At 42.2% G+C, this 24,699-nt stretch overlaps 1 protein-coding gene across 4 annotated transcripts in view; it reads left to right on the forward strand.

The window, feature by feature from the left end:
* The window catches only part of bcas3 (BCAS3 microtubule associated cell migration factor), an 891,691-nt gene that overhangs the window by 464,026 nt on the left and 402,966 nt on the right, over window positions 1–24,699 (forward strand). For all 4 annotated transcript variants that reach the window (XM_080210581.1, XM_080210584.1, XM_080210583.1 and 1 more), the window contains 3 exons: window positions 7,553–7,683; window positions 12,428–12,593; window positions 23,263–23,363. In XM_080210581.1, the coding sequence (XP_080066707.1) occupies window positions 7,553–7,683; window positions 12,428–12,593; window positions 23,263–23,363 (398 nt within the window). The remainder of the gene's footprint in view (window positions 1–7,552; window positions 7,684–12,427; window positions 12,594–23,262; window positions 23,364–24,699) is intronic.

Consider the following 24,699-nt stretch of genomic DNA (forward strand, 5'->3'; position numbering starts at 1 on the left):
TGTGAGGGCTTTAACCACATGGTGCAGACACTGGTGGAATTACTGTGGAATATACCAGTGTCTGTCCCAGAGGACAGTGGGGCTTCTGGAGCTCACTCCAACTGCCCCTCTATCCCATGGAGGACCATCGGGCAGCCAAAGTGATGTGGAGCATTTGGTGCACAGCCCGGGGAGACCCTGAGTGGAATACAAAATTTATAAAAACATTGTAAAATATTTTCTGACAATTAAACACATTACCTGCATTGATTATAATCCTTGCTGCTTCCTCACATGGGACAACAGATACTGAGTTTTCAGGCAGTTTTCAGAGGAGGGTAACAAAAATAACTTCAGATCTCTTGGTTGCAAGCATAGAGAACCAAGGGAAAAATGTGTGCTGATGGTTGAGGTGTTTAAAGTTATGAAGTTATGAATGGGTGCAGTGGGATTAGATTAAGATTCAAAATAAATAGTGTAAGTAAGAGATGGACAGGAGTCAGGTAAAATGCCAGGAAGTATTTCACTTGCTAAAAACGTGTTAGTCTCTTCAGCAGACTATTTAGCATGTGGTAAATTATAGATACTCTGCATTGCCTTGATAAGTTTATGAGTGAGGGAAATATTACTGTATGACACCCTTTCACAGTGGCCTTTATGAGTGATGATTGTTTTGACTGAGGAAGAGAGCTATTGGGAGGATTAGAGACTTAAATTACTGTCCTTTTCATTTGAAGTTTTCCCCTCACTTTTGATGATTGAAAGTGTTGACAGTTTATTACCTCTCATTCACTTTTCAATCTCACATCTACAATAACCATTGATTCCTTTCCCTTTCCAGCCCATGGGTGAGACTCTCGAAGCACATCTGCCACCACTTTTTGGTCGTAATTCATGATTCCAGTCATTAGCAGCCATAATTTCTGCTGTGACCTTTGCAGGAAACTGCCTCTTAACCTTTTTATACTAATAACAGCGTTTCCTCTTGTAGCTGGACAGTTTGAGTGTTTGCGAATAATAATACACCATTCCAACCATTCCTATGACCACTTAGATGCTGATAATTAGAGGTGAACTGTTGAAACTCTGTAAAAATCTCTGATAGAAATGATGTGGTGTCTTTTTCCAGAAACTCAAAACATGACAACTGTTAGCAAGCCAGTCTGCCAACACTGGATTGCTGAACCCACTAAACATTGGATGCAATCAAATCTTCCATTTAGGAATTCAGGATCTGAAGATCAGCCTTCAGGACGCTGCTCTGAACAACCCAGGAGAAAAGCCACTGGAGCATTAACAATAATGTTACTTTAATTTTCTTTGAACTCTTCCATTTATTAATTGTAAAGACATTGGAGATACAAAGGTTGTTTGACTAACAGTAAGATTAATCCATCAGAGTATCAAAGAGCGGAATTTTCCGGCTGCCCTTGCCCCAAGACCAGACAATCCCGTCCAAGGTCAACAGACATTTGCATGGTCCGTATCCTTCCCATTACGATTCCTGTGGTGGACGGGATGGGAAAATTCCACTCATAGAGTTTGATTGACCACAATAGGCATTGTGCCCATGGGATGAGCCAGTGGTGCTAGTGTGATGTGGGGTGGTTTAAGGGGAAGGTCAGTGGGTGGTAGAAGCGTGGAACTCTCCAACAAAATGGAGTAGAAACATAGAAGAAAGGAGCAGGAGGAGGCCATTTGGCCTTTCAAGCCTGCTCTGTCATTCATGACAATCATGGCTGATCGTCCAATCAATAGCCTAATCCTACTTTTTCCTCATAATCTTTGATCCCATTTGCTCCAAGTGCTATATCCAGCCGCCTCTTGAATACATTCATTGTTTTGGCATCAACTATTTCCCGTGGTAATGAGTTCCACAGGCTCACCACGCTTTGGGTGAAGAAATGCCTCCTCACCTCCATCTACCCTGAATCTTCAAACTGTAACCCCTGGTTTTGGATTCCCCCACCATCGGGAACATCCTCCTTACATCTATCCTGTCTAATTGTGTTAAAATTTTATAAGTTTAGGTGCAGACTGAATAATAATATTAGACCTAGGATTGATAAGAGTTTTGATAATTAAGAGCATTTAGAAGGATGAAGCCAAGGCAGATGGATGGAGTTAGAATACAGATTCCACTGAATAATGGTACAGGTTTAAGCAGCTGATTGTCCTACTCCTAATCATATTTTTCAATGTAGGGAATAAACCCAATCAGATTTGGAAACCTAACTTCCATGTGAAGTGTGACAGATTAAAAAGTGCCCACATGTCAGCAACATGTTGGAAGTCTGATGTGTGTCCGCTGCATTCTTTTAAGGGGCATCTGAACAAATGCATGAATAGGCTGGGAATAGAGGGATATGGTCCCTGGGAGGATAGGAGGTTTTAGCTCAGCTGGGCAGCATGGCTGGTGCAGGCTTGAAGGGCCGACGGGCCTGTTCCTGTGCTATAATTTTCTTTGTTCTCTTTGTTATTCTCCTTCTTATCACTTTAATAAAGGTGAGATATGCTATCACAGCAGAATGCAGCATGATTAGCTGCAGATTAACATTCCAGCCACCCTGGTACAACAGCATTCCCCAGCATCTGAGGAACATTCACTGCTGTGTCAATATTACATTTTCCATTTAGCATTCCTTTGGTCTCCTGGACCAATTATACCACAAAATTAAGGGTCGCTTTGTACTGAGAGCCAACTCACACTGGGAACTGGGTTATAATAGTCCAAATTCATATGAACATTCAAATGTACAAAATAGGAGCTGAAGTAGGCCATTTGGCCCTTAAGCCCGTTTTACCATTCATCAAGGTCATGATTGATGTGTTTGTGTTTCCACATTCCCATCTACCCCTGATAGCCTTTGATTCCTTTGCTTAACAAGAATCTATCCCCCTCAGCTTTAAAAATATTGAATGACCCTCACCTTCACCCCTCTGAGGCAGAGAGTTCCATATATAGAAATATACATATATGGTTCTTGTAGCACAAGACAGAAGAGCTTTCATTTCGTTAGTCAGGGCTGGATTTGAGCCCAGCATTTAAAGATGAAAGTTGCAACATCCAATCTCTTCTCGTACTGTTTCCTGTTTGTAAATTGGATGTTTTTTTGTGTGTGCGTACGGGTATTAGGAAAGCAGCAGTGGGAACAGAGAGTGCGTGATGACTCTGTTGAAATCTCCTGACACGGAGCCTAAATTACAGCTCAAAGAATGTGGTGGCAGTTTAATGGTGTCTGAAGTTGCCACACACAACAATCTCTCTCCCACAGTTCATTTCTCTTCTTTATAGGCCCCACAACCCTAAAATCCTTTCTGTAGCAAGGACAAACAGGATGATCTGATGTTTATGTTGAGACTGCCAGTGTTATCCATTCAAGGTTTTTTTTGGGAAAATATTTATTGAAAATACTTATTTATTAAAGACCAAACTGAAAAACTAACTGAAGCAAGTGTGTATGAGCAACAAGCAACCCTGTGATTTGATTTTGATTTGATTTGATTTGATTTATTATTGTCACATGTATTAGCATAAGATCATAAGACACAGGAGCGGAATTAGGCCACGCAGCTCATCAGGTCTGCTCCGCCATTCGATCATGGCTGATACTTTTCTCATCCCTATTCTTCTGCCTTTTTCCCATAACCCCTAATCCCCTTATTAATCAAGAACCTATCTATCTCAGCATGCAGTATGCAGTGAAAAGTATTGTTTCTTATACGCTGTACAGACAAAACATACCGTTCATAGAGAAGGAAAGGAGAGAGTGCAGAATGCTGCATTACAGTCATAGCTTGGGTGTAGAGAAAGAGCAACTTAATGCGAGCTAAGTCCATTCAAAAGCCTGACGGCAGTAGAGAAGAAGGAAATTTGAGCTTATTGTATGTGGTTGCAATGTGTGTACTCAACTACCTGAGCTTTTGAGTGAAACAGATTTTAAGTGCACAGCCAACTTGGTTAGAAATAGGAATCTGTAATTTAAATCAGTGCTATATTCAGCTTCTAAAAGTGCAAGCCTCACTTTTACTGATGTCAGCTTCATTATGTTAATCAACCTGAGTTGGATATCATGCATTGTAATGACCTGAACTGAAATGTTATTTAATCTTATACCAGGTGACCCAGCAATAAATTCGCAATTTGTTGACAATTCTTTCAAGAATGCAGCTTGTTTGGAAATACATTCAATCTTATTTATTGCTGTACCTTTTAAAACAAACACTCTACAATCTACTTCTGGAGCTGGAATCAGTCCACTGAAAGCCCTCTTAGCTGAAAATGAGTGTTTTTATTGTCACTGGTTAAACCTGCCATGTGCAGGTCACTCTGAATATACTGTGATTTATGAGGTGTAGAAATCTGTTAGTGGATGCAAGTGTGAAAGTTTAACACAGGAACTACTGACAGATTCTTGGGTTCCTTCCTAAAAAAAAACAAATAATGGTTTATGTATCGAGGGGGAAAAATTGACAACGATTGCATTTCTAGAACACAGAACCATTGATCTTTGCAGGATAAACCTTGTTGAAAAGTAGACAAATCTACAAACATGAATGCTTTGTAAGATTGTTCATTCATTTTGGTAGTTTGCACGGTCCTTTTCTCTGCTTCGCAAAGGGATGTAGAAGCACTGTAGAAGGCGCAGAAAGGTTTACCAGAATCATAAGTTTATTACTTAGTGTCCAAGTCGGCTTACATTAACACTGCAATGAAGTTAACTGTGAAAATTCCCTAGTCGCCTCACTCCGGCGCCTGTTCGGGTACACTGAGGGAGAATTTAGCATGGCCAATGCACCCTAACCAGCACTTCTTTCGGACTGTGGGAGGAAATGGAGCAGCCGGAGGAAACCCACACAAAGACGGGGAGAATGTGCAGACTCCGTACAAACAATGACCCAAGCCGGGCACCAAACCCTGGTCCCTGGTGCTGTGAGGTCGCAGTGCTAACAACTGTGCCATCATGCTGCCCAGAACCATGAACCAGAATTGAGAGGTTATAACCATTAGGAAAGATGGTGAACTGAAGCTCATTTCTATAGAAAAGAGATGAGTGAAAGGCAACCTGATTGAGATCTATATTCTAAAGAAAGGGTTCAATAAGATAGACAAAGAGATGTTTCCATTTGTGAGAAATCCAGAACCAGGGATCATAATGATAAAATAGTCACTAAAACTTCCAAGAGGGAATTCAGCATAAACTTCTTTACCCCAGAGAGTGGTTAGAATATAGAACTTGTTACCGCATATTATGGTTGAAACAAATAGCATAGATGTGTTTGAGGAAAACTAGATAAACAGGTGAGGGAGAACGGGACGATGTACTATTCATGTTAGACGAAGTAAGGTGGGAGGAGGCTGGTGCGGATTGTAAAGAATAACATGGGCTTGTTGGGCCGAAGGGCATATTTCTGTGTTGTAAAAGGAACCCAATTATGACCATAAATGTAGATTTTGAAGACTCGATTGATGATGGGGAGGGTATAATAGCCAAGATAGATGAGATTAGGAAGAGAATTCCACAGTCTAATGACTAAAGGTTCCAACATCAATATTGGAGGATGAGAACTGATATACACCAGGAACTGGAGGAATGGGAGAAAGGCACAGAACCAAAGAATTTTGCTATTTTACTCCTTGTTGATTGGATATTGATACCATGGAGACAGAGCTTGCTCCACCTGATCATTGTGACGGTACTGGAAGCTCAGGTCCATCACCTGTCCAAGATCCAGCTGGATAATTCACTTTTTAAGTAGACACCAAACGTCTTTAGATCACTACTGCTAAGGCTCTGGTTCGTTGGGACAACCTAAGAAATCGGATATTATTTATTTCCTTACTAAAAGAATACACATTCATTAAATATCTTTGTTAATTTTCACATGTTAACCCCATGCTGCATTAGAAACTGGTGGAAGCAGGTTCCATATTGAGTGAGATTCCCGGCCTCCCAGCCATGTGTTTCCCGTCAGCCAGGGTGGCATGCTGTTTGCAAGCAGTGGGATTCTCCGGTCCCGCTGCTGTCAGTGGGAATTCCCATTGATGCCACCCAATGCTGGCGAAAAATCCACAGGTAGGGGCGCGCTGCCAGCAGGACCGGAGAATCCCAGTGTGATCAGCCGGAGAATTTCAGCCATTAACTTTCACAGGGAATTTCACAGGGAATTCAGTGATCACAATTCTGTAAGTTTTGAGATACTTATAGAAAAGGATAGCAGTAGTTCCAGAGTACTAAGGTACTTTCCTAACTGGAGGACTGTAACCAGCGGGGTTCTACAAGAATTAGTGCTGGGGCCTCTGTTATTTATAATATATATAAATGATTTGGAGGAAAATGTAGTTGGTCTGATTAGTAAATTTGCAGATGAAACAAAAATTGGGGGAATTAGCAGATAGTGAGGAGGATTGTCAGAGGATACAGCAGGATATAAATTGACTGGAGACTGGGGCCGAAAGAAGGCAGATGGAATTTAACTCTGGACCATGTAGAGGCAAGAAGATATTAGATTAGAGAGGCATCTGTGTCAGCACAAACTTGATGGGCCAATAGGCCTGTTCCTGTGCTGTACTGATCTTTGTTCTTTGAACAAAGGAAATGTTTACAGGGTTATTGGGAAAGCATGGGGCAGTGGAACTAATAGGGTAACCGTTACAAAGAGCCAGTGCATTACAATAGACCGAATGGCTCCATCCCTGTTGTATCATTCTGCGATCATTCTAAATGCCGTAGTTTACTGAGCTTCACCCCAATCCCTTCCTCTCGGGTTTATGATTTGGCAAACAGCGACAATCTACCTTATACTTACTTACAACACCAGGTTAAAGTCCAACAGGTTTCTCTAGTATCACAAACTTTCAGAGCGCTGCTTCTTCATCAGGTGAGTGATGAAGGAGCAGTGCTCCGAAAGCTCGTGATTCCAGATAAACCTGTTGGACTTCAACTTGGTGTTGTGAGACCTCTTACTGTGCCCACCCCAATCCAACGCCAGCATCTCCACATCATGCCTGCCTTATATTTTGCTTTGACTATTGTTGTCTCCCATTAATATCCATGTATTTCTTCATGAATTCTAATAGATGCGTTCAGTTTCAAATGTGTATATTAGTATACTGGTATGGTGCTATTCCATTTGAAATATTATCTTGGACGTTACGGAATTAACTATAATGGGTTCAAAATATTTATTCGTGCAGAGGCTATAGAATACAGTTAATTGTCACGGGAACTCCCTTAAAGTTCTTGATAACATAATCCAGCAGCAGGAATACTGTGAGTTTGTGAATCAATCACTGTCCTGTTGTCCTTTTGTGTTGCAATCAGACCTTGTTAAATGTTCATCAGAAATTTATCTGTTCTCAAAGGCTTGCACTGTTGATGAGGTGACCGTCACAAATTGTTTTTCGTGCTCAGCAGAAACAGTTTAGCGTTTGAACTTCTATTTGTTCATCTAATTGAAATGAGGCTGTGGAGCAGGGCATGTGACCAGAGGATTGTTTGAGAGCAGGCAGGTGTGAGAAATGATGCTGTCTGCCAGCAGTTTTAATGAAGTCTCTTCTGTTGTTTTCCAGTAAAAGCAAGTCCAGGTCAGCCCCGCAGATTTCCCCGAGTAAGGCTGCCGGTGGAGAGTTTTGTGTTGCTGCCACATTTTCTTCATCGCGGTCCTGGTTATTAGCCAATCCTGGTCTAAAGCGGGAGAAAGGTGAGTGCAACATGCAACTCTTAAACTCATTGAGTAAGTCAAACTGAGAATTAGATTAAGGAAACCACCTATGGATTTATAAATAAATGCAAATCAACGAGTTTCCCCCCCTTTTTTGTTGCTCTCCTGTCTTGAAAGCACTGACTGGGTCACTAGTTACCCACCAAGATTACATTGCTATGCTGATTTTTGCACTCTCCCACCACCACACCCTGCCTTCCCTCCAGCCAGCCAGCAGTAATAATTCCAATTGTCGCACAGACTGGGAACTGAACCTCAGGACTTCCTGTGAGCAAGGGTCATTGCTGCATTTGATCTGAGGTAGAAAATAAGCTTGAGTTTGGTGCACTTTGTTTCAAGTCCCACTGCAGGACTTAAGTCCTTCAGGCTGACACTTCCATTCAATCTGAGGGAGGGCGGCATGTTGGCACATTGGTTAGCACTGCTGCCTCACAGCACCAGGGACCTGGGTTTGATTGCCGGCTAGGGTCACTGTCTGTGTGGAGTTTGTACATTCTCCCCATGTCTGCATGGGTTTCCTGTAGGTGCTCCGGTTTCCTCCACAGTCTGAAAGATGTGTGGATTGGGTGGATTGGCCTCTTAGTGTCAGAGTGTTAAAATGAATGCCTTGGGTTATGGGGATACAGCCTGTGTGGGATTGTGGTCGGTGCAGTCTCGTTGAGCTGAATGGCTTCCTTCTGCACTGTAGGATTCTATGAGTACTGCATTGTTAAAGGTGCTGAAATGTTGAACCAGTGCTTTTGAAGTGAATGTAAAAGATCCCATGGCCCTTTTTTGAAGTCTCACAACACCAGGTTAAAGTCCAACAGGTTTATTTGGCACTAGCTTTCAGAGTCTCAGGCTCCTTCATCAGGTGAGTGAGGACTTGTGTTCACAAACAGGTCAGATAGAGACAAAAAACTCAAATTGAGTTTGTGCCTTATATCACCTGTTTGTGAACACAAGTCCTCACTTTCTTGTTGAAGGAGCCTGAGACTCCAAAAGCTAGTGCCAAATAAACCTTGTTGGACTTTAACCTGGTGTTGTGAGGCTTCTGACTGTGCTAATCCCAGTCCAACGCTGGCATCTCCACATCATGGCCTTATTTGAAGAACATGAAATCCACCCAGTGTCCTAAACTCAACAGACACCAGCAAAACAGATGAACTTTCAAAAGATTCAACGAGTGCATTTCAAAAATAATTGGTTTTTTCTGAAATGCTTTGGCAAGTCCTAAGATTCTGAAATAAAAGTGTGCATTTTTGTTTTTAATTTCATATCTACACTTTTGCTTTGGCCCTCTGCCCCCTGTAACCAGGCTGAAGAAACATTCGGGCCAAGGCATTGTCACTCATAGCCTCTGCCATCCAAACCTCATCACATTGAACTGACAAGAGACTTCTGGGAACTCACTCAGGATTTCCTTCCTGTTGCTCCCCCTGCCCAGCTCCAAAACTGGACAGGGAGTTTCTCTGTAGAATTGCCTTTGTTATGTTGACACAGGTTAGGAAAAATTGGATTTTTGTTTTATTTTATTCACTGATGTACAACCCACCCCCCCTCCAGCAGTGGCGATCCCCCCATCCCCCTCACCACAACAGTCTCCAACCACTACCCCCCCACCCCACCCCTGCAGCCCACCTCAGTCGCTGCCTTCCCTCCATCTTGGACCAATCGCCACGCAGAGTGACAGTGGAATCTCCCACCGATTGCCCCTAGGCCCGCCCATAATAGGGCCTGCCCCCTTGGTACTGCCCGATGTCCAGTGGTAACCCCCAGGATGTTGATAATTGAGGATTCAGCACTGATAATGCTATGAATGTCAAAGGGAAATGGTTAGGTTCTTTCTTGCTGGAGATAGACATTGCCTGACATTGTGTGGCATGAATGCTACTTGTGACTGCCTGAATGCTGTTCAGGTCTTGTTCTTGAGAAGCTGAGGAGTTGCAAGTGGTGCTGAACACTGGAGACCATCCCCACTTTTGACATGATGGAGGGAGGGTCATTGGTGATGCAGTTTGAAGACAGTACCCTCTGGAACTCCTGCCCAGGTATCCTAGGGCTGAGATGATTGGCCTACAATGACCACAGCCATTTTACTTTGTGCTAGGTATGGCCCCACCCAGTGGACCGTTGCCTGGTTCCTATTGACTTCAGTTTTGCTAGGGCTCCTTGATGTCACATCCGGTGAAATGCTGCCTTGATGTCAAGAGCAGCCAATCTCAACTCACCTCTTAAACTCATCTCTTTTGTCCATGTTTGGACCAAGACTGTAATGAGCTCAACAGCTAAATGACCCTGACAGAACCCAAATGACTGTCAGTGAGCAGGTTACTACTGAGTAGGTGCCACTTGATAGCACTGTCATCAATACCTTCCATCACTTTACTGATGATCAAGAGTAGACTGATGGGGCAGTAATTGGCAGGATTGGATTTGTCTTGTTTTTTGTGAACAAAACAACCTGGGCAAAGTTCCACAATGTTAGGTAGATGCCAGTGTTGTAGCTGCACTGGAACAGTTTGGCGAGGATGCGACTAGTTCTGGAGCACAGGTCTTCAATACTATTGGCAGGATGTTTTCAGAGCCCATAGCCTCTTTGTGTACAGTACCATAAGCTGTTTCCTGATACCTTATGGAGTGAATCAAATTGGTTGAAGATAGGCATCTGTTACGTTGGAACCTCAGGAGGAGACTGAGATGGAGCATCCACTTGGCAGTTCTGGCAGAAAATGGTTACAAATGCTGTCTTTTGCATTGATATGCTGGGTGTGGCTCCCCCATCATTGAGGATGAGGTTGTTTGTAGAACACTTCTTATGGTTAATTAAGTTGTCCACCACAATTCTGTAGGACTGCAGAACTTTGATTAGATACATACTTTTAAACAGCATCAATGACTACCTTCTGAATCATAACTCTTATGATTCTGTGAAAATTCAGATATGCGTGAAAGTCCATAGCACAGATACCATCAAAGGGAATAAAATAAAAGGATGGAAGGTAAGGTACATCAAGAAGTAGTCACAAGGTGAACACAGGCATCTCTTCTATATGACAGATTACTCAGAGTGAATGTTGAATGTGTAACTTGCACCAATTATCTTACAATATGTGAAGTCCAAAACTTCTGGAAGTGCCAAGTCAACCCTTCAGAACAGAGTGTTTAGCCTAAAGCAGTTATATGGCAGCCACTTTTCTGTGTCTAATTTTGTTAGGAACCAGAGCAGAAATTCCATGGTAATGAAGTTAACCTGGACCCCAACTGGTTTTGATTTTGGCATTAGGGCGAGCATAACAAGTTGCATACCAGGTGTGATTCTATTGCCCACTGGGAAGTTTTTATTATTAAAACAAACCTTATTTAATGATATGGTTTAACTATAGCAAAAAGAATTAGTGTACCTTTTTCCAGTTGAACCACTTAAATGTGACAAGGTGTAATCCTTAACTGCTAGCCATCTCTATTAACTCCAATTTAAGCAATATTCTCCATAGATGTAAACATCCTTTCAGAATCAGTTAGTAAAAACACATGGGCTTACGTGAGCTGCTAGTCTTCCAGCCTTTTAACACCTCTGGACAGAGATACAGAAAAACACCTGTCTTCTGACTCTCAGACAGCAGACTCAAGAGAAAAACCTGTCTTCAAACAGCAGAATTCCAGAGACCTGGCTGCACATAGCAATACCCAAAAGAGAGAAAGAGGGAGAAAAACATCTATTGCCATTTGCAGACCTCTGGTGACAGAGGTCCCAGACTTCAAGAGTTAGAGACAGAGAAAGAGCTGCTACTCCTTTTCAAATCCAAACAGCAACTGCCTGCTTGTTCAGCATAGCTCTGCCCATTCACATGACTCTCTCTCTTTTGTCAATCAACCCGATAAAACCATATTCTGAAATACCAGGGGACAACTCTAAAATAACTAAACTGCATTAACTCAGATTAAAACAAACATCTCAATAATTAGGAGCAATTACTCTTCTGCATTCTCAGCAAGTGGGCTGCCAGTTGCAGATAGATCAGCACTATTTAACCAGAGTTGAATCTTAACATCTCCTTCTCAAGAAGCACGATGCAAGTACATTTGTTAAAGGTACAGAATCATCACAATATCACGTTAGGCAGTTAAATTCAAGGATGAAATAAAAAACAAATGCTGGAAATACTCAACAGGTTCAGCAGCATCTGTGGAAAACAGTGTTAATGTTTCAAATTGAGATTACCTTCCATCAGAATTTTCAGCAATGGTGTTTTTATTTCAGATTTCCAGCATCTGCAGTATTTTATTTTTGAGCTACATTTAAGTATCTATTGGAGCTGATGGCCCTGGGTTCGATTCCTGGCTTGGGTCACTGTCTGTGTGGAGTTTGCACATTCTCCCCATTTTCTTTTCATACCTGTTTACAGCATGGAAACAGGCCCTTTGGCTCAACTTCCTGATTTTTACCAATAATCGAGTCCTAGTTGCTCAATCTCCCGTGCCTGTGTGGGTTTCCTCTGGGTGCTCCGGTTTCCTCTCACAGTCCAAAGATGTGTTGGTTAGGTACATTGACCGTGTTAAATTCTCCCTTAGTGTACCTGAACAGGCACCAGAGTGTGGCAACTAGGTGATTTTCACAGTAACTTCATTGCAGTGTTAATATAAGTCTACTTGTGACTAATGACTCTGGACATTCACAATATACATGTGTTGTTGAAATGAATTTACTGCTGCTTTTAGTGTCCATCTCTTTTGTCCTTAGATCAATCAAAACAGTCGGTAGTGGATTCCCTATTCATTATTAGTTGCTATGGTAACCTGGTGGAGCACACAATTGAGCCACGGCCCATCAACACTGTGCAGAAGATCAACGATGATACACAGCTGGAGCTGTTAACATCTCCCCGAGCTAGCTGGTCTCTGGCCAGGTAAGACATTCAGACACTCCATGAATACACCTGTTCCAGCAGCGCCTGACGTGCAATTGTGAAGGTGTTTTGTTCTGTTGAATGTGTAACTTGCAGTAAAGGTAGCAGTTTTGCAGACAACTGCTGCAACGGGTGACACAGTGGCCCGGTGGTCAGCAATGCTGCCTCACAGTGCCGGCGACCCAGCTTGGGTCACTGTCTGTGTGGAATCTGCACATTCTCCCCGTGTCTGCATGAGTTTTGTCTGATACTCCAGTTTCCTCCCACAGTCCAAAGACATAGTGATTAGAAGAATTGGCCATGGTAAATTCTCCCTCAGTGTACCTGAACAGGCACCAGAGTGTGGCAACCAGGGGATTTTCACAATAACTTAATTGCAATGTTAATGTAAACCTACTTGTGACTAATAAATAAACTTTTACTTCAAGTATCACTTGAGATATTTAAGATGCTTCTCTCAACAGGTTTTAATAATGATACTTCCACGAGAAAACTCCTTATGAAGACTGTACCTTTGACAGAGCAAGTTGGTAGACATGGAAGGGACAATTTTAAAACATGATGTAGGCATTCATGATAGCTACACAGCCCGGTGAAAGTTGGGAGATGGTGTCCAGTAGTAATTAGTGCTGGGATCACAGAGCTTTACTATTTACACAAACCATCTGGCCTCCAATACCAGTTTACAGAAAATATCAAATCAACACCAAATTCTGAAGAGGACTGTGACAAGTTACAAGGAGATGATTACAAGCTGACAGAATGAGCATGTAAATGGCAAATGAATTTCATTATTGAGAGTTTGGGGTGCTGCATTTCCTATAGGAAGAACAAGGGGGCCACCTTGCAATGTAAAAGTCTTAATGGGGTAGAGGAACAAAGGGACCAAGGGATACAGCTTGATAAATCATTAAAAATAGTGACACAGGTTAAAAAAAGCTATAAAATGTGCTAACAACAACACTGAGATTCATTTCCAGAGGAATAGAATTCAAAAGCAGAGAAGTTATATCAAACACGCTGCCGAATTTTTAAAGGTGGGAGAGCTGGAAAGTTGAAGTTGTAGAATAGCGAATCCATTTTTCAGCATGTTCCCACCTCTGGCCTATGTTGGTGAGGCTGGTAGGTGTGAGAAACAGCTTGTCATTAAGGCCATTAAATGGCCTATTAAGGTCAATGTTATAGAATCCTACAGTGCAGAAGGAGGCCATTCGGCCCATGTGTCTGCACCGTCCACAATCCCACCCTGGCCTTATCCCCATAACCCCCTAGCTAGTCCCCTCGACACTAAGGGGCAGCAAATTAGCATGGCCAATCCACTTAACCGGGAGGAAACTCACACAGACACAGGGAGAAAGTGCAAACTCCATGCACACAGTGACCCGAGGCCGAAATCGCACTTGAGTCCCTGGCGCTATGAGGCAGCAATGCTAACCACTGTGCCCTGCCTGCCCTTGCTCTGACACCAATTGAAATTTTACAGTCAGTTGGCAGACCCCTTGCAATGGCTGCAGTCTGATTCAATGCTTTATTACTGCTTTAACTTTTTTATATTTTGTTTGTAAAATATCTGAATGAAGATTATAAACATTTCAAAGTGGCCATCACATAAAGTGCAACAGTATTCAGGTTCTCTACATACATCAAGTTGCATTCTGAGATGCTTCAATACAATCAAAGAAACATTACAAACATTTCAAAGTTGTCATAACAGATGGTGCAAAGTTACCTGCATAGATCAAGTTGCACTCTGAAGTGTTTCCATGCAATTGCTGGGTTCTATACAATTCCCCTCTTTTCAGTTCACTATGGCTGTAAGGTCTCAGATAGCAACCTTCACGATTGTGCCCCTGCAGTGGCTACTTCAAGCTTTAGTGCGTCCCTCAGCACGTAGTCTGGGCTTTGGAATGTGTCACTCTGCAACACTCAGTTGGGGACAACTCCTTACACTGGAAGACCAACAAATTTAGGACTGATCAAAGAGCGTCTTTCACCAGGTTAGAAGCATAGAATCCCTATAGTGCAGGAGGTGCTTGGGATGAACCTCGACAAAAACCACCTCATCGCTATCCAGACCTTCTTTGCAAAGGCACATCCCACACAGAGATGGACAACAGTCTCTTCCCCACCACAGCCACCTCAAGGTAACATGCAGATCAGGTGATACTCTAGGCATGTAGGCAGGAGCGGACAGGGAGGGCCTTTCTCACCACTAGCTAAGCTAGACCTTGATGCTTTGTTTAAACGTTCTGGTTATGAATCATGCTGCCAAATGGCTTTGACAATCTGCTCAACCATCCAAAAGAATCCACCATCTCCTTTTCCCGTAATGTCTCTAGGACGTTTAACGCAGACCACTGCCTAATGGACTTGTGGTGAAAGGAGTCTCTGCATAAACTTTTCCACGAGGGACAAACGGCATGGTTTAACTACTTGGAGCATTCCCTGGCAGTGTGGCCAAACTCATCCATTGCAACACTAGGAACAGAAATCTCCTTAGTACATAGTGACATTTTGTATTTGCATACAGTAGATCTACACACAAATTGATAAAGCCACACACAAAGGTGGTCATCAGAATGAGGGCGATGTTGGGCATGTTTTTCCTCTTTGTCTAGAGGTTTTTACATCATGTCCCTACAGACACAGTCCATTTTTGACCTCCAAATGAAGAGGTAAACCGTTTGGGTAATTGCCACAGCACAGTAGCGAGATATGGGCCAGACCTCCAACACTGAGAGAACCTCACAGCTGATAATCAGGTTCTTAACTGGTGGTGTCCACCTTTGATGGTGGGCTGCTGTCCCCTCAGTGTTGGAAGACTTCCAATTGACCAGTCTGCACTTGGACCCCACCCTGCATCCTTAATTGGGTGGCAAGTGTGTTCTCTGTCCTCTGACTGGATCTCTTTAAAATCACATCACTGTTCTGATGTTGAGACTGTGGAGGGTCGGAACCCGGAAATGACCCCAACATCATGGTCCTGAACCCAAAATGAAAATTTGGCTTATAGAATGTTGGTTAGATAACGTTTGGCGAATTAACTTTTGTTCTCGTCACCATACTATAAAAATGATTGATAGGCATTGGGAAAGTTGCAAAATATGGTAACAGCATTGAGAGGCTGTGTTCTCTAAGAAGGGGAGGTTGAGGCTTGAACTAATTGGGGTCTTTAACATTAGAAGGGGCTCGAGAGGGTAGACAGTGAGAAGATTTTTCTATTGTGGGGAAATCCAAAACTAGGGCACACAAATATAAGATAGTCACTAATAAATCTAACAAGGAATGCAGAAGAAACTCTTTATCCAGAGAGTGATTAAAATGTGGAACTCCCTACCACATGGTTCAGGGTAGACATTTCCATGCATTTAAGGGGAAGCGAGATAAATATGAACAGAAGAAAGAAATCAAATGAAATACTGATAGGGTTAGATTAGATACGGTGGAGTACTCGTGTGGAACAGAAACACCAGCAGGGATCAGTCAGACTGTATGGTCTGTTTCTGACATTCTGTGTAACAGGCAGGACTGAGGCTGACTTTTCAGCTACAAGATAAGCTTACAGGCCTGGCCTCCACTGTTGGCCTCCCTCCATTCTCGGAAGCACTAGCTGGAGACGTACAGCAGTGGGATCTCAGGCAGCAGGAGACCTCTGCAGGAGAACCCGAGAAAAGAAATTGCACATATGGTAAAAGTTGACTTGTCTAAAGTAGTGATGTGAAGTTGCCGGCGTTGGACTGGGGTGGGCACAGTAAGAAGTCTTACAAAATCAGGTTAAAGTCCAGCAGGTTTATTTGGCAGCACGAGCTTTCGGAACACCATTCATGACTCTCGCCTGATGAAAGAGCGGCGCTCCAAAAGCTCTTTAACCTGGTGTTGTGAGACTACTTACTGTGTCTAAAGTAGTAAAAGGCAGGTTAGGACTTAGGTCAGGAAGTTAACCTTCACAAAGCGAATACGCACTGGGCTCTAGGATGAAGTGAGAGAGCTGCAAAGCCACTAGAGGCATTGGAAAAAAAATAAATGTTCATGTCGGGGCAGGGTAGGGTTTTGCTATCTCCTTGAACTCAACCGTGACAATCAGCTTTCTTCATTTGTAACTGCTGTGTGACATAACTCAGCAGAGATGAGGACTTGAATGTATGGGTGAATAGCTCAGTACCACACCATTGTTACATTTGCCCACTGAGGTAGCTGGATATTTTTATTAAATTCTAATCCATTTCACTGCACGCTGCAGCTCTGCCAATCTCCATAATGGGCGGGGAATTCAGGGTAAAAGCTTTGGAGGTATATGGCAATAAAGCTTCAAGTGCCTTAGAACTAAAGGGTTAGTTAAGTACAACAAGTTATAGTAAACAGGAACTGGGATCAGTACAGAAGCTTTTAACCCAGCATTTGAGTACCAGAGCCACACTGAAGCAGTGACGCAACAAAGCTTCCCAGTTTCAGTTAATGAAAATTTGAAAGACTGTTTTTATGAGCTGAACCCTTTGAATCTCATTGACAGTCATTAAATTCATTCAATGCTTGTGATCATTATACCCGAGCTTTGCAATTACTGAACAACAATCACCTGGGATGTCATGCGTTTTAATGGCAAGACAATGGAAGACAAGGTCAGCTTGAACTGTCACTACCTATGTCTCCCCTCCTTGATGAGCTTCACTGAGAAGCAGCACTCAGTAGGAATGGCCCTTGCTATCCATTTCGGGTTTGTTTTGCTTCATAGTCTCTATAAACTGTAAATGGATATTTTAAAAAAGCAAATGTATAACCAGCACCTGTTCAGTCTCCTGTCCTAATGCTGTTGACTCCTGCCGGGGTACAGTTTCTTGAGGTACTGTGGGAATCCAATTGAGGGGGGAGGGCAGGTGCAAGTACAATTGATGTAATAAGGAACACAGTTAGTATTCAATGTCCTTGAAAATGTTATTAATCTTGAAAAGATTACATCGTCAGCATCATAAGTACAGTGGACTGCATCACAGTCCCAAGAGGTCTTGGCCTCTGCCAAAGCTGTTCTTTAACGCTGAGCACTGAGAATTGTACAAGTGTGGTTGTCTTGGCATTCTACTCAGTGTCTAAATGTGTGGCTTTCTCTCATCACCCCTCCTAGTGGCTGGCATCATCAGTGCATACTACATGTTTTGGAGAGATGCACTGTGGACCTGGTTATAAAACTTAATCTGAGCAGTGAGATACTACAAAATAGCTTGTAATATCATCCATCACCCATCTTAAATGGAGTGAAAGGACAGTCTTTTGTAATGGCCATTCACGCTTCAGCTCAGCAGGGCTTGCCAGAGTGGGGCTCATGGGGCCTCACCATTGTGTATGGAACTAAGTAAATATTTGTTTACTACTGTTTACAAGCCACACAGCTGGAAGCGATGGTTGGAGTTCCCTTCAGTGGCTGTGTCCTTTCAGAATTGTCTGTTTTCAGTCAGCCACATTTTGATAGTGCATGGAAGGGGGAGGTGCAGGTATCATAACTTTGATTAGCTTTCTGTGGAGAAACCAACTGCTTTCACATGTTTCTTTTGAAGGTGGAGGGTCTCAGGGAATTTCTAGACCAGCAAACCTGGTCGGTCACCCCTCCTCCCAAGTAGCAATCTCCCCTCTGCTTCAATCCTGTACGAGTGGTAATTGCAATCAGCAGCATTTTACTTAAGCAGGTCACTGCTTTTTCCAAGGGGAATTTGCCTTTCTTGTGATTTATTCGTTCTGTGCTTCTTGATGACTGCTGTTTTTTAAGTTATTTTCACATGATTTTGTTACAATTAAAAGATGTAATGGGTCTTGAAGTTCGTAAGTTCATTTGTCACAGACCAGTTATTTCAAGTTATGTATTTTAGAGAAGTCCAGCAATGAACACTTTTTAATGAGAACATTAAAAAACAACTCAGATTGCAAAAGGCCAGACTTTGAGACTGGGTAATGCAAATGCCACACATGGAGATTTTATAAAAACTGTTTTTAATGGACAAAGATAAATACAGTCCAGTATTATAATTAATTTTTTCACCCAAATTAAATCTTTTTTGGAAAATGCTTTAATCTCATAATTAACTTTTTTTTGGCATTTCACTTGCCTGCATTACTTGCGGTTATAACTTTGCCTGCATCCCATTATGTGCAAGTATTTGTAGCTGGATTACAATGTATTTTAGGTACTGAAATGGAAAAGACTCTTTTTAATTGGAGTAAAGAAAGAAAGACTTGCATTTCTACAGCAGCTCTCATGATCTCAGGATGTTCGTATGAGCTTTACAGCCAAAATGTGCTTTTGAAATGTTACTGTTGTAGTATAGGAAAGATTAGATAGAGAACTAGCTATTCCAAGTACAATTACCCCTGTATCTATCTTGGAAAAGTATAATAATAAATTCCCCCCCCTCTTGGAAAAGTATAATAATAAATATGTTTGTCACCTTACAAAATATCAAATTTTCTCTGTGCGGAGAGACAAGAAGATTTAGCTTGTCTTCCTTCCTCAGCCATTCTGAGGACATTCACTGCAGTGAGGTACAGCACACGAGACACTGCCAGCCACAACTGCCCAGCTTGTAGAAGGTTCTCTGTGTGGAGTTCACACCTTCTTGCTCTGTCTGCATGGGTTTCCTCTGGGTGATATGCTTTCCTCTCATAGTCCAAAAGATGTGCAGGTTAGGTTGATTGGCTGTGCTAAATTGTTCCTCAGTGTCAGGGGGATTAGCAGGGTTACGAGAATAGGACCTGGGTGGGATTGTGGTCAGTACAGACTCAATGGGCTGAATGGCCTATTTCTGTACTGTAGGGATTCTATGATTCTAACATGTAATGGAATCCAGCGTCGTTAGTTGTATCGCTAATATATTTCAAATAATCCTTGGACCAAATGTACAGTGAGGGAACTGAACTGATCACAACTTCCATACAAAAAACAGACCCAGCAGCTTTATTTTGTCCTGTTATTTATGCGGTGAATTATCAAATGCAAGTCTGATTAACAATCTGCACAATCCTGCCCCATTCTTTACCAGAAAGCTCCAGTTGTTATTTTTTCATTCAAGACTTTTCAATAGCAGAATGACTCATTCGTAACAACTGAAAGAATTCTCTTAATCCTGTGAAAAAGCAGGATGCACCTACCCACCTGAATAAAGGGTACTGTTACTGCTGAGTATTTGTTATGAGTACTCCCTGTTGTGGTGTCAGATGTGATGCATGTCCCTAACTATAAGGCAGTGCATGTAGAGTGCTGCCAACTTCAGGGCCCTGTACATTGCTTGATGTTGACTAAATCTTGTGTGTTGTTCAGTCTCCTTAAAGTGGATAATCTCCATTCTCTCCAGGACCATGGCTGCTGTTATTTACGGCTGATACTTTGTTCACTTTCGACAGTTTTATAATGTTGATGCTCAGTCGATCATTAATAATGTTAAAACATCATCATTATCACCATCAAAGTATATGCCTAGCAGTACACTTAAACTAGCATTGATCCATCATTATTGGGTCTGGGTTGGATCTAAGTAACATCATTGCTGTCTGATTCCTGAATGACTCTCACCTGATGAAGGGACAGCTCTCCAAAAGCTCATGATTCCAAATAAACCTGTTGGATTTTAACCTGGTGTTATGAGACTTCTTACTGTGCCCACCCCAATCCAACACCTGCATCTTCACCTCTTGAATGAGAAGGGAGAGGGGAGATACTATGACTGGAACCTCAGTGTTAATGCCAGCATCCCAGTGATTTGGTTCAGGTTTTCAAATTTCTATGGTCAGCTTAATTGTATTAAAAATTAAATTAAAATATATTGTTCTTGTGCTGCCTAACTGGATGGGTTCTCAACCTAAGACTTGTCTGCGAAGGCAACAAGCAAAGCTGAGGCATGTTATCACAATTTTTAAAAATGTATTCATTCATGGGATGTGGGCATTGCTGCCTGTGCCAGCATTAATTGCCCAATCTTGAGGGCAGTTAAGATTCAACCATATTGCTGGGCTCTGGAGTCACATGTAGGCCAGAGCAGGTAAGAACACCTGATTTCCTTCCCTAACGGACATCTGTCTAGCAAGTCAAGATGGCGCCGGAGCAAGATGACTTCTTGCGAGTTTTGCCCAGCATACCTTCTAATTCCATCTTTTACCACTGTTCTATGCTTCTAAAATTCTTTTCTAACTCTTTTAAGCATCCTACCTATGACTGTAACACTACATTCTGCACACTCTCCTTCTCTATGTACGGTATACTTTGACTGTATAGTGCACAAGAAACAATATTTTTCACTGTATAATAATATGTGACAATAATAAATCAAATAGTGAACCAGATGGGTTCTTATGACAATTGATTCATGGTCATCATTAGACTTTTAATTCCAGATTATTTTTATTGAATTTGAATTCAAATTTTACCATCTGTCAAGGTAGGATTGTGAACTCAGGTTCCCAGTGGGTCTTTAGATTATTAATCCAGTGACAATACCACTACACTACTGCCCCCTCAGGGAACAAAGCAAGTTTATCATCCCCATGTTTACGTGGGAGTTTGATTTTTGTAGTCTAAAGGAACAGTCAGATGTGAGTTCCGTGGTCTGAGGTTTGCACCTTGTGCTGTTCTTCCAGTGTTTTCACATTGCAGGAGATTAGTTAATGGTAGATGCAGAGTTGTCCCTCTGTAAATTGCATTCCTTAGCAGAAAGATGTCATTATTTGTCAAGTTAACTGTTTTGCCTTTTGCGTGACTGAGATAGTGTAGGTTTTGCTGTTGAGGTCCAAACTGAATCTAAAACAGAAAGGAGCAGGACTTTCTCCTCCAGGGACTCTAATTCTGCTTTACCTTGGTGTCAGATCAGGCTCTGAATCGAGATTGCATTTGCACTATTATCGCATTGTCATCTGAATTCATCCTAAATAAGGAATTCAGGAGTGAGTTTTTTAACCAGCAAATGGCTAGAATGTAGTACTTGCTGGCACAAGGAGTAGCTGATGCGAATAGTTTAGGTGCATTTAAGGGGATGCTAGATGAGGCTGAAATGGATAGAAGATTATAATGATTAGGTTACATGAAAAAAGAACTTTCATTTATTTCACAACCTTGAGACCTGCCAAAGGACAAGCAATTGCCCTTTGATGTGTAGCCAGTGTTGTAATGTAGGAGAAGAGTAGCAGGACACTCAAGTAGGGCATTAACACATAAACAAGATAGGCTGAAGGACCTATATTGTGCTATACATTCTTTGTAACATTTTTATATGTACAAGGAATGAACACATCATTTGAAATTTGGCTTATGAATGAGATTAAGGTTGTTAGCTTTAACAAAATAAAATCAGGGAACTGATACTGGGCAGCTGGGTTTCCACAGCCTGGATCAGACCCCAGTGGGGGAGAGTGACAGAAGTGGGATTTGTGCAAGGTGTAATTGGACTCTTTGAGTGTTACCTTAGATTGTTTCCATACAACTTCCTTTTTATGCAGTGGTAGACCTGTACCCATCGTCATGGCCCTAAATTGGTCAGAAATTATTCTTTTCATGTGCCACCCAATGTTTGGAAAGATCAAGTCCATAAACTGGCTGGGTGGCTTGCACATCTTGAGCAGACATGGTATGAAAAAGTTGAGTATCTTGACACAAATATGGGAAATCATTTACGACACTAATGAGAAGCAAAAGATCCTCACTCAGTATTGTGTTCAGCCTTGCAGAAGTCAAGCCATTGTCGCCACATTGCGGAACAGCTGATGTCTGAGTGACATTTAGCAATTAGCTTGGGAAAAGGATGGGGTCCACTTAAGGAGGGGAAGGAAAGGATATGTTAGAACATCAAATAAGGTTCATCATGAGTGGAATAAATCTTTTTAGATGGTGAGATGTTACCTGAAACAGGTCTCCATCGCATCTTTAGTGATATCCAGAGCAAGAGCCAACAAAACAACCTCAGTGAGATATATTTAATTTTGATTTGATTTGATTTATAATTGTCACATGTATTAGTACAGTGAAAAGTATTATTTTTTGCATGCTATGTAGACAAAGCATACCATTCATAGAGAAAGAAAGGAGAGAGTGCAGCATGTAGTGTTACAGTCAAAGCTAGAGTGTAGAGAAAGATCAACTTAGTATGGGGTAGGCCCATTAAAAATTTTGATCGCGACAGGGAAGAAACTGTTCTTGAGTCAGTTGGTACGTGACCTCAGACTTTCGTATCTTTTTCCCAACAGAAGAAGGTGGAAGAGAGAATGTCTGGGCTGCAGGGGTCCTTAATTATGCTGGCTGCTTTTCTGAGGTAGCGGGAAGTATAGACAGAGTCAATGGATGGGAGGGTGGTTTGCATGATAGAATAGGTTACATTCACGACCTTTTGTAATTCCTTGCAGCCTTGGGCAGAGCAGGAGCCATACCAAGCTGTGATACAACCAGAAAGAATGCTTTGATGGTGCATCTGTAAAAGTTGTGAGAGTTGTAATTGACATGCCAAATTTCCTTAGCCTTCTGTGAAAGTAGAGGTGTTGGTGGGCTTTCTTGACTATAGTGTCAGCATGGGGGACCAGGACAGGTTATTGGTGATCTGGACACCTAAAAACTTGAATATACTGAAAACTTGAAATTTTGATTATGGAAAGCATAATTTATTCCTGCTAAATGTCTTGTGTTTTTTCTCCCTCTGCTATTTAGGACTCCACAGTGGAATGAACTGCAACCACCATTCAATTCAAATCACCCTCTGCTGCTCAGTGCTGATGCTGTGCAACACTGTCAGAACCAGCTGGCTGGATGTAAGTAGTTTTCTGTCCGTCATTGTTATCTTGGTGCCAAGCTGCAATATGTTGCAGACATTCCAATTAATTCTTGGAACTCTAATATAGCAGAATCTTATTGTTTAGGATGTTATTTGGACCAGGCGTCAGAGATATTATAGTGCTCCCAAAGCTAGTTAGTCTCTTGAGGTTTTTCGACTGATGTTAATAATTTATTATCCTCAATTGTTCGCCCTGTTAGTGTTTAAAATGCTAAGATGATCTAATAAAGAAAAACTATTTCCTCTGACGGGGGAAATCAACAACAAAGCAACATAATCTTAAAAATGGAAGCTAGGCCATTTAGGAGGGAAATCAGGAACACTTTTTTATGCAAACAGAAATAGAAATGTGGAATTCTGTGTTCCAAACAGTGTGGATTTTAGGACAAGGATCTTCCAAGATTTGAGACAGATGTCTGTAAGATAATGATATCTAGGAGTATAGTAAGTTGTGTTGAGCTACAGTTCAGTCATGACCTGATGGAATGATGGAGCAGGTTTGAAGTGTTCAGTGGCTTGCTCCTTCTTGGGCCTGTTTCTGTATTGCACTGTTCTTTGTTTTTGCTGATGATAGTGAGTCATGTTGAGACCTGCAGCAAACATCCCATTTGCAGCTGGAATTCTCCGCTGCCACTCGAAGTGAACGGAGTTTTGGCTGGACCGCCAAAGTTTCTGTTCCCACTTGCAACGGGGCAGTGATAGCCAAGATTGGAGAATACCGCCCCTGGTTTCAAGACATTGTCCAGTTCTTCAATGATTTTCCCATGTCGTTGACCTTCTTTGTGAGCTTACATGTTGGGTGGAATTTTACCATCACGTCTGCCCAAGATTCGTACAATCCCACCTGAGGCCAACAGAGAATGCCATTCTCCAAGCCTCGCCTACCCTCCGGAATCGGGGCAGGCGTGCCGGTAAAATTCCGGCCATCGCCATTGAGTACCAACAGGATATTTAACTTTGTTGGACACTCTTCGCCAAAGCTTGATCTTTGCCTGCCATACACATGGACTCTTTCCTGCAGCTGGAAAGTTACTGGAATCAATTGAAAAGTGGAACTCTAGGCTGTGTTCAACCCCTGGTTTCGAAAGTTCCCACGACTGTTGGAACATAGAACATAGAACAGTGCAGCATAGTACAGGCCCTTCGACCCTTGATGTTGTGCCGAGCTATATCCAAACCCAAGATCAAGCTATCCCACTCCTTATCATTCTGGAGTGCTCCATGTACCTATCCAATAACTGCTTGAAAGTTCCAAAAGTGTCCGATTCCACTATCACAGCAGGCAGGGCATTCCATACCCCAACCACTCTCTG

The sequence above is a fragment of the Carcharhinus amblyrhynchos genome, chromosome 23 (assembly GCF_965287045.1).
Source record: "Carcharhinus amblyrhynchos chromosome 23, sCarAmb.v2.hapA, whole genome shotgun sequence".
Lineage (NCBI taxonomy): Eukaryota > Metazoa > Chordata > Chondrichthyes > Carcharhiniformes > Carcharhinidae > Carcharhinus > Carcharhinus amblyrhynchos.